At 44.5% G+C, this 15,410-nt stretch overlaps 1 protein-coding gene across 1 annotated transcript in view; it reads left to right on the top strand.

Moving 5' to 3' along the window:
* LOC124722659 (rho GTPase-activating protein 45-like) overlaps positions 1-15,410 on the top strand; it is a 699,512-nt gene that overhangs the window by 662,818 nt on the left and 21,284 nt on the right. Inside the window, exons 18-19 of the mRNA XM_047247804.1 lie at positions 7,786-7,798; positions 7,900-8,038. Of these exons, the coding sequence (XP_047103760.1) occupies positions 7,786-7,798; positions 7,900-8,038 (152 nt within the window). The remainder of the gene's footprint in view (positions 1-7,785; positions 7,799-7,899; positions 8,039-15,410) is intronic.

The following is a 15,410-nucleotide window of genomic DNA, read 5'->3' as shown; positions in this document are numbered from 1 at the left end:
CGATTCCCCCCTAAAGGGGTGGGCTGACAGCAGCTTAGTACGCTACTCTTCAGCCTACAGGTTTTTTGTAACGTAAGAAGAAGATAAGAAACAATGAAAGCAGGCGATAAAACGGTGACTTAAATTGTGAAACGGCGGAAAATTGTGGAAAGTTAAAACATAAAACAAAGTGTTCGCAATGCTAATAAAATACACAGGAAGCAGACAGGTAAAATAGTAGACAGACAATTAAAAAACATGGTGACAGTCTGGTTTCTGTTCACAAGAGATATAAAAATCACACCCAGCGACAGCATGATTTCCGTTCGCAAAACTTCGGAAAAGACACACAACACTGCACTAAAATGTTGGCACAAGGATGACACACCATAGCCAAACGGCAGATGGGGGGGGGGGGGGACCTGGACAGATGAGGGAAAAAATAAGGAGGGAGGAGAGGAAAAACGAAAGGGGGGGGGAATGAAGTTGGTAGAGTGGTAGAGGACTCATAAGGGGGGGGGGGGGGAGAGGGGCAGGGCAGAGGCGAGAGGGAATGGGAAAAGGCAGAGGAGGGAAATGCAAAAGGACTCGAGGGAGAGAAGGGGGACAGAGAGAGGGTAGGCGGGGAAAAAAGAGGATGGAAGGTGGGAGAGGGAGCCCAGGAAAAGGATGGAGGAATGGAGGGAGGGTGAGGATCAGAGTTGATAGGAGGGATAAATGGAGGGAGAGAGGGCATCATTCGGGAGGGGGAGTTGATGGAAGCCACCTTGGGAAAGGAGAGGAAGGGTGTAGAGGTGGAGGGTAGGGGGGAAACAACAGTAAAGACGTGACAGGGGGTAGGGATGGGAGAGGAGAGGAGAGGAGCAACCAGGGGGTGAGGGGGATCAAGGCGGCGGGAGGTGTAGAGTATGCGGATATGTTCGAGGAGTAGGAGCAGATGGGGGAAAGAAATGAGGTCATACAGGATCCACATGGGGGCGAGGCGGAGTGCATGACGCTCAAGGATCTGGAGGGACTTATAGAATTTGGGGGGAGCAGATATCCAGGCAAGACTGGCATAACAGAGGATGGGACGGATTAAGGATTTGTAGGTGTGGAGGATGGTAGAGGGGTGCAACCCCCATGCCTGGCCAGAGAGGAGTTTGAGGAGTCAGAGGCGGTTGTGGGTTTTGGATATACAGGGTGGTCGGAAATTCCCGTTAAAAACTTCTAGGACATGTAGAGGATAGTGAGTACAGAACATTTTGAATAGGAACCCATGTCCGGAATCGTATCGTTTCCGTTCTACGACAGTTTCAATTCAGATGTGTACCGCGTCAACGTTTTCTTAGAGCAAGAGAAACGTCTCAGAGTTCCCTGTCCTGGTATGCAACAGTGTAGACACGATGACATGTACTACGTCAAACGAACCCCAGATGTCACTTATTGCTCGCTTTACTGTGAGACCGAGTCAATACCTGTGCATCACCGATAGAGGAAGCATGGTGCAGTACACGTTTGCGGAATACACAGACATGCTCCTTGTGCATGGCGAATATGGAGTTAACGGAAGAGCTGCTAACCAGCAGTATCACGAACGTTTTCCACACCGTCACACTCCATTGCACAAACTGTTTGCCCAAGTTATATAACGGCTACGAGAAACATGTATCTTCACCATGAGGAGGCAGGTCTGTGGTGCTCCACTGCGATGCCGCACTCCCGAATTCGAAGAAGGTGCACTGTGTCGCATTGAAGATAGCCCATCAACGAGTTCGCGAACAATTGCGCGTGCAATGGCTGTTAGTCACAGTACCGTCTTGGACGTCCTACATGAGCAACAATTACATCCGTACCACTTTCAAAGGTTACAGGCTATGGGTCCAGCAGACTTTCCACAACGCGTCGCCTTCTGCATATGATTTCTGCACCATTGCATCGACGTGCCCCTGCTTCCACGTCGAGTTCTCTTCACAGATGAATGTAAGTTCACAAGGGATTGTGTTCTGGATGTTCGAAATAGCCATGACTGGACGGAAGAAAACCCTCATGCCACCCATGTTCAGGGATTTCAAGACAGGTTTGGAATTAACGTGTGGGCAGGTATTCTGGACGATGATGTGATTGGACCATACCTCCTTCCATCCAAGCTCACGGGTCCAGCATACTTAGTCTTCCTACGACACGTAATGGACCCGTTCTTGGAAGCTGTGCCATTGAATGTCCGCCAGGAAATGTGGTTTCAGCATGATGGAGCACCACCTCACTTTTCACTGGCTGTCCGGAGACATCTCAACAGACGGTATGGTGAAAGATGGATAGGCCGTGGTGGCCAACCACGTGGCCGCCACGATCGCCGGATTTAACCCCTATGGACTACATCTTGTGGGGTCGTATGAAGAGCCTAATTTATGACTCACCTGTAGAGACAGAGGAAGATCTCCTGGCACGAGTTCTGGTCGCTGCACAAACATTGAAGAGACACCAGGTGAGAAGGAGAGAGAGTACCAGAACATGCTTCGGAGGTACAATGTGTGTAACAACGTTGGTGGTCACCACATCGAGCCGTTGTTGTAATGCATCGGTACGTTGCGGCTGGTGCCGTAGATGCTGGGGTCTTGTTGTCGACTAATGTAAACCATAAGGTGTAAGTTGTAATGCAAATGCGTAAGTAATAACGGAAGGAGTCAGTATTCTTTTCAAATGGATTGCAACAATTGTACAGGGTCACGCCTAAGTACATTCCTCAAGTGGGTGTGGATGAGACAATCATTTGCATTGAAACTGTCGTAGAACGGAAACGATACATTTCCGGACACGGGTTCCTATTCAAAATGTTATGTACTCACTACTCTCTATATGTCCTAGAAGTTTGTAACGGGAATTTCCGACCACCCTGTATGTTACCTAGATAAATGTATTTCCGAAATTACATTACTCTACATTAAATATTTTTTGGTGTTGAAATTTTTTTTTCCATGAGTGTATAAATGATTTGGTCTACCATTCAGTGGGGTATAAGTAATGTTACTAGACAGTGCAGTCACATTGATGACCACCGCCTATGGTCGACGTCAGTGTGCATTGGCCACTCACAGACGGCAATTGGCAGCACTAGCAGTGGAAGGTATATAAAATGTGTCTGGGGAACACAGACAACAGTGCAGTCATGGTCTGAATGCAGAAATGGAGGGCATTATCTCACGTCCAGAAGGGCATGATCGTTGGCTTTCGGACCTGGAGTGGAAGCATTTCTGAAACGACTAAATATGTAAAATGATAGTGTGCCACCATGGCAAAATGGTGCTATACAAAACCGATCTGTGGTGACAGCGGTGCACCACAGCCCTTACTTGATAGGGGTGCATGACAACTGAAGAAATGTGTACGGGCGAATAGATATGCAAATGTTGAGGACTGACCGCCCACACGAAGGAGGTAGCTACAAACAGTGTCCCCTCAGCGACCGTTCAGGGAACGTTGCTGCATATGGGCTTCCATAGCACTTACCTGATTCCTGCACCAATGCTGACTGCTGTCCATCGGCGATATAGGCTGGATTTTCACACCAATACCGCTATTCGATGTTCAATAAGTGGCGGCAGGTGGTCTTTTCAGATGATTTACGTTTTAGGCTCCAAACACCATGCAACGACAAGGAAGTGTTATGACCTGAGGAATGTTTTTATGGCATTCCCTGGGTGATCTCGTCGTTTTAGGAGTCACAATCGATCAACAGAAGTATGCCTCTATCCTTGGGGATCATGTCCATCCCTAGATAAAGTTTATGTTTTCCTTGGCACGATGGCATCTACCAGCAAGACAATACAACGTATCACACCGCTTGCAGTGTATTTGCGAGGTTCGAAAAGCTCCAGGATGAGGCTATCATACTCCCCTGGCTACTAAGCCATCCGGATTTACTGTAAATCTAGTCAATAATCTGTGTGGATCCTCAGCCGAGAAAACTAGCTGGCCACGGCACTGGAGTCGACATGGCTCCACTTCCCTGTTGGTGACTTCCAGGACCTCAATGACTATCTTCCTGCACGTTCGCACTACAAAAAATTGGTTATTCAGACTTCTGGTAGGTGGTCATATTAATGTGACTAGATCATGTATGTTGACAACCGTGATAATACTAGCAAATTGTATGAATATTAAATCATGTGTGTCCTAAATTGGTCTACTGTTAAGCAAAGCTATCGACTAGTAAATCCCAAAGTAACTTGTGGATACAAGGATTCGATAGTATATCTGACACAAACATAAATACACTTTACTCCGTTTGTCATTGCCTGCGTTCGTTATAGTTGCTGATAACTTGTTTATAGCTGTCAGTAATATAGTTGTCCTCTGCAAGAACAGGACGAGAGCTGGTTTTAACTCACCTTATGATCAGCCCTATGCAATCAATACTGTAACTACGAATCTCTGATCGCTAAGCTCTGAAGGAGCAAATTCATTTCATTGATCCCGAAATTTACAATGAATCAGTATTTATTTTTATCAGCGTAATTTGTACTTAAAATCAGTATAGGAGCAAGTAGTATTGTTTCTGATTCAACACTTCGGCAGCCATATTTAAAAATTTTCACTTAAGCAGTTACTGAAAATTGTTCATCAGTACCAGCACTTTCTTTCAAACAAAACTAACGTTAGCAAACAGAAAAAAGGCGACCAATGCTTTAATTTTTCTTGCCGTTCTGTTTATATGAACTGAATTAGAAGTTCATAACACTTTGGAATCGGAGAAGTTTTCAGATTATACAAATACAGCCGGCCGCGATGGCCGTGCGGTTCTGGCGCTGCAGTCCGGAACCGCGAGGCTGCTACGGTCGCAGGTTCGAATCCTGCCTCGGGCAGGGGTGTGTGTGATGTCCTTAGGTTAGTTAGGTTTAAGTAGTTCTAAGTTCTAGAGGACTTATGACCTAAGATGTTGAGTCCCATAGTGCTCAGAGCCATTTTAACCATTTGAACCATATGCAAATACAATTTTTAATATTGTGATTTTAATACGAGTCACTAATTACACTATGTGACACAAGAACCAGGATTGTGACTGGATTGTAGATGAACTTGCTACCATGAAAAGGAAGAAAAACATGTCCAAAACTACCTAGAGTTTAACTTGCCTTTCAGGCCTAACACTCATACCATACAAGATGATGCTCTTTTCCAATTTAGGGGTACTAAAACGTTCTATAATGATAGCAACTCTAAACTTATTGAATAATAGACATTATCAAATTTAAAATGCAGTACATAATATCAACACAAAAATTATAAAACAATAAACATTAAAAAAATTTAAATCCAGGTATCCTTCTCGATAAAAACAAAAGAGCTTCATGGACTATAAGAAAGTGAAACACAGTAACATCGATAAATAATAAATCTCGTGAAATAGTGTAAACTATATTTCACTTATTATTGTGTAAATTTCTTCTGGATAGTCCAGCTGTGGTGACCTTATGCAGCCCAAAGACGTCTTCTCATTGGTCGGTAGTTACGTCGTGCTGTCGCAGATGGTGTCAACGTCTGTGCAGGTGACGCCATCTGCGACGGCATGACGTAACTACTGACGAATCAGAAGCCGTGTTTGGGATATATAAGGTCTCCACAGCAGCAATGTTGACAGCCAGTTGCTCCTGACGATGACAACGGTGGAAATCGTCGAAAGCTCATGTTTTATACAACAATGCCGTCGCGAAAGACTTCGTTATCGATGATTAAAACTGCTTACACGCTTCCTATCTTAGATTTGTATCATAATTAGCAACATACCACACGTTAGTCTAAATCAAAATACGGGGTGTATCATAATTAATGGCGTAAACGCATACAGTTGAAAGTATACGATACTAGGAGCAAAAAAGTCTCACTAAACAAAGGGTCTAAAATGCATACCTTAAGAGTCACGAGCACTTTTTCATCTTCGATTCTGTGAAGCAGATGTCTTCTACTGCAAGCTCTTCGCTTTCCACATTTTGCGAATTAGTAGTATGGACAGAAAACAAGAAAAAATTGTCCAGTAAACATGTGTTTTAAAATGCATACCTCAAGAGCTATGAGCACATGCTCACCTTCGCTACTCGGAAACACAACTCTTCTAATGAGCAATTGCTCATACCTCTTGAGGTATGCATTTTAGAGCAAATGTTTACCGGACATTTTTTCTTGTTTTGGTCCATACTACAGCTTCCCAAAATGTGGAAAGGAAAGAGCTTGCAGTAGAAGAGATTTGCTTCACAGTATCGAAGATGAAAGATTGCTCGTATCTCTTAAGGTATGCATTTTCGACCCCGTGTTTACTGAGACTTTTTTGCTTCTCGTATGATGTACTTTCAACTGTATGCGTTTACGTTATTAATTATGATACACCCTGTATATGTGATATTATCAAGAACGAGCTGTAGACGACTTGATATTGGCTAGTTTCAGTGCTGCTGTTGCATATCTGCGGTCGTACTGTCTAGTGCAAGAGCTGCTCTACGGGGAAAAGCTCCTACACGCGCATTATTAGCGTGTGTCTTTTATGTGTGACTTGGTGAGGGTTAGTTGCTTACAAGGGAACCTCCCCATCGCACCCCCCTCAGGTTTAGTTATAAGTTGGCACAGTGGATAGGCCTTGAAAAAATGAACACAGATCAATCGAGAAAACAGGAAGAAGTTGTGTGGAACTACGAAAAAATAAGCAAAATATACAAACTGAGTAGTCCATGCGCAAGATAGGCAACATCAAGGATAGTGTTAGATCATAAGCGCCGTGGTCCCGTGGTTAAGTTTAATGTTTTATTTTCAGACATTTATTATCTGTCCGTCCGTCCGTCCGAAGCGATCACTTTTTTGGGAGTGATTATCACATCCACAAGAAAACCTAAATCGGCCAAGGTAGAAGAATCTTTTTACCCATTGGCCAGGTGTACAAGTTAGGTGGGTTGACAACATATTCCTGTCATGTGACGCACATGCCGTCACCATTGTCGTATAGAATATATCAGGCGTGTTGTCCTGTGGAGGAATCGGTTGACCTATGACCTTGCGATCAAATGTTTTCGGTTCCCATTGGAGACGCACGTCCTTTCGTCTACTAATCGCACGGTTTTGCGGTGCGGTCGCAAAATATAGACACTAAACTTATTACAGTGAACAGAGACGTCAATGAACGAACGGACGGATCATAACTTTGCTAAATTAAAGAAAGTAAACTTTTCACTGGAGGGATGACTTGAACCAAGGACTTGAAGCAGCTGCTCACGCTAGCCACGGGACCACGGCGCTCCTGAGCTCACACTATCCTTGATGTTGCCTATCTTGCGCATGGACTACTCAGTTTGTATATTTTGCTTATTTTTTTCGTAGGTCCACACAACTTCTTCCTGTTTTCTCGATTGATCTGTGTTCAGTTTTTCAAGGCCCATCCACTGTGCCAACTTATAACAAAATCTGAGGGGGGTGCGATGGGGAGCATCCTTTGTTAGTTGCTGACGGAGCAGTAGCATAAAGCGGTGATCAAGATGTTCGGTATGTGCAGTATTACTGTGAGTCACTTACGGAGGACTTGCTAAATGTAGAGCTGTTTGTGTTACAGCCGTCACGCAAGCTGGTGAGCGAGCTGCTCAGTGAAGAGAACCGCTCTCGCCTGTATCATTATCGTGAGCTGTAGATGACTTGGTAATGGTGAATTACTTGTGTTGCAGTCGCTGAGTGAGTGGTCGCAACAACGGCTGCATGAGCTGCTCAGCAAGGAGAGTACCGAGGCTCACAATGTTATCACTAGTCAGTTGTAGATGACTAGGTAATCATGAGGTGCTTATGTTGCAGCTGTTGGGGAAACGTATGCACATGGTGGTGCATGAGCTGCTCAGCTAGAAGAAACTCCTGCACACGCGAGTCAGTTGTATACGACTGGGTAATGGTAAGTTGCCTATGTTGCAGCTGTTGGGGGACCGGTCCCACAAGCTGGTGCACGAGCTGCTCAGCGAGGAGAAACGCTCGCAGTCAGATGCGGCGCCCAGCGACCAGGCCCTGGCGCGCAACGACTCCTTCTCCAGCGCTGGCAGCGCCCTCAACTCGGGTTAGATTTTTACACAAGTATACATCATTTTCTTGTTCTGGTCAAGAAGTGCTTGGCGTGCAGTTACCTCGTCAGTTTCAACATCAGTGACAAATTATCCGACAGTGGCACAAGAGGCCAGAGCTATCCACTGAGCCATGCTCACAGAAGGACTCAAAACTTTAACTTCTCACCAGTTTTTCTATATACCTTACGAACTCCACAGAGTGTCTCGTGTCGTGTTTTGGGTCTAAAGTCCGTAGCAGAAGTCAGAGAGATTTTGCTCCACATTAATGTTCATTTTTCAGGTGTTGGTATTGGTTTACACGGTACACTAGTAACCACAAACTTAATGTATAACCAAGTGGAAAAGCATATATAATTAAGAGTATACCCTTGGAAGAGCAGTTGAACGGAATGGACAGTGTCTTGAAAGAAGGATATAAAATGAACATCAACAAAAGCAAAACGAGGATAATAGAATGTAGTCGAATTAAGTCTGGTGATGCTGAGGGAATTAGATTAGGAAATGAGACACTTAAAGTAGTAAAGGAGTTTTGCTATTTGGGGAGCAAAATAACTGATGATGGTCGAAGTAGAGAGGATATAAAATGTAGACTGGCAATGGCAAGGAAAGCGTTTCTGAAGAAGAGGAATTTGTTAACATCGAGTATAGATTTAAGTGTCAGGAAGTCGTTTCTGAAAGTATTTGTATGGAGTGCAGCCATGTATGGAAGTGAAACGTGGAAGATAAATAGTTTGGACAAGAAGAGAATAGAAGCTTTCGAAATGTGCTACTGCAGAAGAATGCTGAAGATTAGATGGGTAGATCACATAACTAACGAGGAGGTACTGAACAGGATTGGGGAGAAGAGGAGTTTGTGGCACAACTTGACTAGAAGAAGGGATCGGTTGATAGGACATATTCTGAGGCATCAAGGGATCACCAGTTTAGTATTGGAGGGCAGCGTGGAGGGTAAAAATCGTAGAGGGAGACCAAGAGATGAATACACTAAGCAGATTCAGAAGGATGTAGGTTGCAGTAGGTGCTGGGAGATGAAGAAGCTTGCACATGATAGAGTAGCATGGAGAGCTGCATCAAACCAGGCTCGGGACTGAAGACCAGAACAACAACAACCAGAAGGGCACATAACTGAGTTTAGAAACCTGGTCGTATAGAGTAAAGCGTAGCTAACTGATTTGCGGGACAGGTATGTGAACCGCACCCGGATCGAATCGGCCTGGCGCATTAACGGCTGTAGCCTAATACAGCGGCCAGCCTAAGTGTGAATTTTAGGCAGTTTCCCCGCGTTCTCTGAGAAAAGTGCTGAAATACCGACCCTGTACTATACGTAATAAACGATAGAGGGAAAAAAGAAAGAAGCAGGACCTGAGATAAGTTTAATTAGAAGACATGTTGCATACGGGAAGAAAGGATGATTGGAGTTAAACGTCTTGTCATAGGCGATGTCCCTGCAGACGAAATACAAGTTCCAAACTGACAGGAGTGGGAAAGAGAATCGAACATCCCTGTTGGGAGTACCCACCCTGACATACCTCTCTCATCACTTAGGGAAACAACACAAAGTCTTTCACAGAAATGAAAAGCCTGAGGCAGCTGTATGCTCTGTATACAATTGTTTACAGACACCGATGGTTTTTGCTGTCAAGGCCAGATGTCGGCCTTGCTGTCAAGTGGCTACTCCTACTCAGCTTTGTCCTATCATGTGACATTTCTGCGTCTCGGAATCACCTCTTCAAGGCGTCCAAGAATTTTAATTGACGAACGTGACTGTGTTGGTTGGTTCATTTGGGGGACGGAATCAAACAGCGAGGTCATCTGTCCCATCGGATTAGGGAAGGATGGGGAAGGAAGTGGGCTGTGTCCTTTCAAATAACCATCCCAGCATTTGCCTGCAACTATTTAGGGAAATCACGGAAAACCTAAGTCAGGATGGCCAGATGCGGGCTTGAACTGTCATTCTCCTGAATGCGAGTCCAGTGTGCTAACCATTGCGCCACCTCGCTCGGTCCAAAATTTCACCAAGAGACTAAAATCTGTTCGCAATGAAACACAGTTAAGCGTTTTAGGTTTGACGCTTTTCTCTCTCTCTCTCTCTCTCTCTCTCTCTCTCTCTCTCTCTCCCTCTCCCTCTTTCTCTCTCTCTCTCCCTCTCTCCCAGTCTCTCTCTCTCTCTCTCTCTCTCTCTCTCTCTCTCTCTCTCTCTCTCTCTCTTTTTCCTAGCGCTTATCCCTCCGTACGGTATCCGCTGTTCTCATGATGTGAAAAATTTACCTTTATGTTAATTTTGTGACCTGGTACTCTTTCCGTCATCACAGTCATCAGTTAACCGAAAGTAGTAAAGACGTGTGCATCATGTATCTGTGATTCGTGTAAATTTGTTTTATGTATTATCGTATTTTAACTGTTTGTGCATCGGATTCTGTGAGATGGACATTAGAGACCAACCAAGCATTCATCTCAACGAACAAGGAAAACCACCTAAAAACCACACTCAGGCTAGCCATTTTACCAGACCAACGCTCATTCCATCTTAAATCGCCCCGAACAGATGATGTATTTTACCCATGCCAGTCACTGATCACCATTCACGAAGCTAAACGAAGCCGGTGCTGTCGTACATTTACACGTATTACATTACGTTTCCTTATATTCATGATCAGTTGCCAACCTTTCGATAATGCACTGACAATTTGCAAGCCTCATAACATTTCGTAACAAGTTTACAACGATGTCACCTCCTTGAACACAATTCCGTTGTCTACGATCAGCCCCAACGGGTTACAGATTTTATCCGCCTGATATTATTTATACATATCGTATACAGCAGTAACCCAGTTATACTAGCTTGAGGACGCTAGATGCTATCTTAGTTTCTAAAGATTCTTCCATATTAAGAACGATGTATTTGTTTCTATTGGCTAAGAATTCTTCATTTTAATCTTATACCGGTTCTGATGTTTCGTATACCCATATCTTATTTACTAGATGGTTGCACAGAACTGTCTCGAAAAATTTCTACAAGTCAAGTGACACGCCAGTCACCAATCAAAGCTCTGTTGTCTACTATCTTCTGGATATCATGAACGAACGGAGCAAATATACCTAGCAAAGCCATCATACTACAGGAACCACTGCCGCGGGCCCCCCGTTAGAAAACAATTACGCAGTGAGTCTCTTATATTCACACTCATTTATAACGATTTCTGGGCGCCAGAATGTATAAATTTGTTGATAATAACGAAAATCATACATTAAAACAAATGGTTCAAATGGCTCTGAGCACTATGGGACTCAACATCTGAGGTCATCAGTCCCCTAGAACTTAGAACTACTTAAACCTAACTAACCTAAGGACATCGCACACATCCATGCCCGAAGTAGGATTCGAACCTGCGACCGTATCGATCGCGCGGTTCCAGACTGAAGCGCCTAGAACCGCTCGGCCACTGCGGCCGGCTACATTGAAACAAATCAATACGTTATTTATTTGAATGCTAGCTGAGAAACCCGGCTTTGCCCAGGTATTTACGAGGGCAGTTCAATAAGTAATGCAACACATTTTTTTTTCTGAAACAGGGGTTGTTTTATTCAGCATTGAAATACACCAGGTTATTTCCCAATCTTTTAGCTACACAACACTATTTTTCAACGTAATCTCCATTCAATGCTACGGCCTTACGCCACCTTGAAATGAGGGCCTGTATGCCTGCACGGTACCATTCCACTGGTCGATGTCGGAGCCAACGTCTTACTGCATCAATAACTTCTTCATCATCCGCGTAGAGCCTCCCACGGATTGCGTCCTTCATTGGGCCAAACATATGGAAATCCGACGGTGCGAGATCGGGGCTGTAGGGTGCATGAGGAAGAACAGTCCACTGAAGTTTTGTGAGCTCCTGTCGGGTGCGAAGACTTGTGTGAGGTCTAGCGTTGTCATGAAGAAGGAGAAGTTCGTTCAGATTTTTGTGCCTACGAACACGCTGAAGTCGTTTCTTCAATTTCTGAAGAGTAGCACAATACACTTCAGAGTTGATCGTTTGACCCTGGGGAAGGACATCGAACAGAATAACCCCTTCAGCGTCCCAGATGACTGTGACCATGACTTTACCGACTGAGGGTATGGCTTTAAACTTTTTCTTGGTAGGGGAGTGGATGTGGCGCCACTCCATTGATTGCCGTTTTGTTTCAGGTTCGAAGTGATGAACCCATGTTTCATCGCCTGTAACAATCTTTGACAAGAAATTGTCACCCTCAGCCACATGACGAGCAAGCAATTCCGCACAGATGGTTCTCCTTTGCTCTTTATGGTGTTCGGTTAGACAACGAGGGACCCAGCGGGAACAAACCTTTGAATATCCCAACTGGTGAACAATTGTGACAGCACTACCAACAGAGATGTCAAGTTGAGCACTGAGTTGTTTGATGGTGATCCGTCGATCATCTCGAACGAGTGTGTTCGCACGCTCTGCCATTGCAGGAGTCACAGCTGTGCACGGCCGGCCCGCACGCGGGAGATCAGTCTTGCTTGACCTTGCGGCGATGATGACACACGCTTTGCCCAACGACTCACCGTGCTTTTGTCCACTGCCAGATCACCGTAGACATTCTGCAAGCGCCTATGAATATCTGAGATGCCCTGGTTTTCCGCCAAAAGAAACTCGATCACTGCCCATTGTTTGCAACGCACATCCGTTACAAACGCCATTTTAACAGATCCGTACAGAGCTGCCACCTGTCGGAAGTCGATGAAACTATACGAGACGAAGCGGGAATGTTTGAAAAAATTCCACAAGAAATTTCCGGTTTTTTCAACCAAAATTGGCCGAGAAAAAAAAATGTGTTGCATTACTTATTGAACTGCCCTCGTATTTCTTCCAACTTTCTGTTAGTTCATCTTCCACTCCCTCCTCTCTCTGGCCATCTCCTCCTTCCTCCTCTCTCTACCAATCCCCTCTCGCTTTATCCACCTCTCCTCCGTCCTCTGTCTATCGCCCCCCCCCCCAAATCCCTGTCGATCATCTCCATCTCTCCCTCTCTCTGTCCAAATCTACCATTCATTCTATCTGTCTCCTCAGCCCCTACTCTCTGTCCAACTCCTCCTGCCCCTCCCTCTGTCTACCTAAACCTATCTCCTCTCTCTATCATGCTCCTCACATGCCTGTCCATCGCCTTCTTCCCCCTCCCTCCGGCCATCTGCTTCCACCCCCTCCGTTTTCACATTCCCTCGTTGTTTACTTTCTGTGTCCACCTCCTCCTCTCCCCACTCTCTCTCTATCTCTTCCTCTTCCCTTCTTCTACCCATTTCCTCCTTCTCCCTCTGTCTGTTCATTACCTCCTCCCTCATCTCTCTGCTTTTCTCTTCCTCCACCTGTCTACCACTATCTCCTCCTCGGTCCTTTCTCTGTCAATGTCCTTCTCTAACCTCTCTCTTTCCATTTCCACTTCCCCTACATCTGTCCATCTCCTCCTCCTATCTGCCCTTACGTCCTCCCTCCCCCTCGCTGCCTGTCCATCTCCTCGTCCTCCCTTCTCTCTCCATGTTATCGCGTTCCCCCAATAGGAGGCTGATGGTTCTTAGCCTCACAGTATTTATTTCCTGATTGTAATTGATGTGTGTACCAAATTTGATTGAAATAATTCCTGGGGTTTAGGCTGAGCTTCTTTCCCATGGCTTTGCTAGCATACGTACAAGTCAAAGTGATCAAAGAGTCAGTATAAATTTGAAAACTGAATAAATCACGGAATAATGTTGATAGAGAGGTACAAATTGACACACGTGCTTGGACTGACAGGGAGTTTTATTAGAACAAAAAAAATACAAAAGTTCAAAAAATTTCATCTGATCAGAATAGCAATAATTAGCATAACAAAGTAAGACAAGGCAAAGATGATGTTCTTTACAGGAAATGCTCAATATGTCCTCCATCATTCCTCAACAATAGCTGCAATCGAGGAATAATGTTGTGAACAGCACTGTAAAGCATGTCCGGAGTTATGGTGAGGCATTGCGTCGGATGTTGTCTTTCAGCATCCCTAGAGATGACGGTCGATCACGATACACTTGCGACTTCAGGTAACCCCAAAGCCAATAATCGCACGGACTGAGGTCTGGGGACCTGGGAGGCCAAGCATGACGAAAGTGGCGGCTGAGCACACGATCATCACCAGCCGATGCGCGCAAGAGATCTTTCACGCGTCTAGCAATATGGGGTGGAGCGCCATCCTGCATTTTGGTTCTAATAAAACCCCATGCCATTCCAAGCATTTGTGTCAATTTTTTCCTCCCTATCTATATTATTTCATGGTTTATTAAATTTTCAAATTTATACTGACGTTTTGATCACCCGGTATTTCACACATAAGTAACATATTTCACGAGTATTTGTTCACATATTTAACCTATATGTCTAGCGAATTTCGCCCTGCAGTTTAATTTGCAGGCAGCTTAATGTTTATGACGTTTTATCTCCTGAACCATGTGCGGTACAATGATATCATTTTGCAGATACATCCAATGGTATATGTGCCTACTCTCTGCGAAATGTGTTGTGAATAGAGTTAGTAGTAAAGAAGTAATAAATTAAAATTTTACGCATAATGCGGCAGTTTCTCATGCATCTTAGTGTTTATGACGTAACATCTCCTGAACTATGTGTCGTACAACGATATATTTTTGTAGGTACATTCAGCGACAAATGTGAATACTGTCTTCGAAGAGTGTTGTAAACAGAATTAGTAGAAAAGGAGTAATAAATTTAAACGTCAAAATGACCTCGTATCTACTTAACTAACTGTCGTACAGTGATGTAATTTTTCTGGTTCACTGGGTGGTATACGCAATACCATCTGCAAAATGTGTCGCGAATACAGTTAGTAGTAAAGACGTAATACATTAAAAGTCGTGACTCATGTGGCACTTTTACTACATGAACAGCGAAAACGTAGTAAGCGACAATTTTTTTCCTTTCATAATTTTGCGGGAGTCGTCAGCAAGAAAAAGTTTCGTAAAAGTTTGAAATCATGTGTAAAGTATATTACAGGTACTGGTGCTCTCATTTTCAAATACTGGATGACTGTCGTATGGCTGTTCTCGCGTAGTGACCTACACTGCTTTTGCACCACTATCCTTACCGCTATGAGAGATGGGTCGTTTTTACCTCCACTGTTATTTTTTTCGGACAGTAAATGATATAGGTCCCTAATTTGGTTGAACTCGGCCCAGTGGCTTAGCAGGAGATGTGGAACATACATACACAGTTTACATGGATTTAATTAAACAAAACCGAGCGAGGTGGCGCAGTGGTTAGACACTGGACTCGCATTCGGGAGGACGATGGTTCAATCCCGCGTCCGGCCATCCTGATTTAG

The sequence above is a fragment of the Schistocerca piceifrons genome, chromosome X (genome assembly GCF_021461385.2).
Source record: "Schistocerca piceifrons isolate TAMUIC-IGC-003096 chromosome X, iqSchPice1.1, whole genome shotgun sequence".
NCBI classification, from domain to species: domain Eukaryota; kingdom Metazoa; phylum Arthropoda; class Insecta; order Orthoptera; family Acrididae; genus Schistocerca; species Schistocerca piceifrons.
Note: the sequence above shows the minus strand (reverse complement) of the source record. Positions and strands in the feature narration are given on the sequence as shown.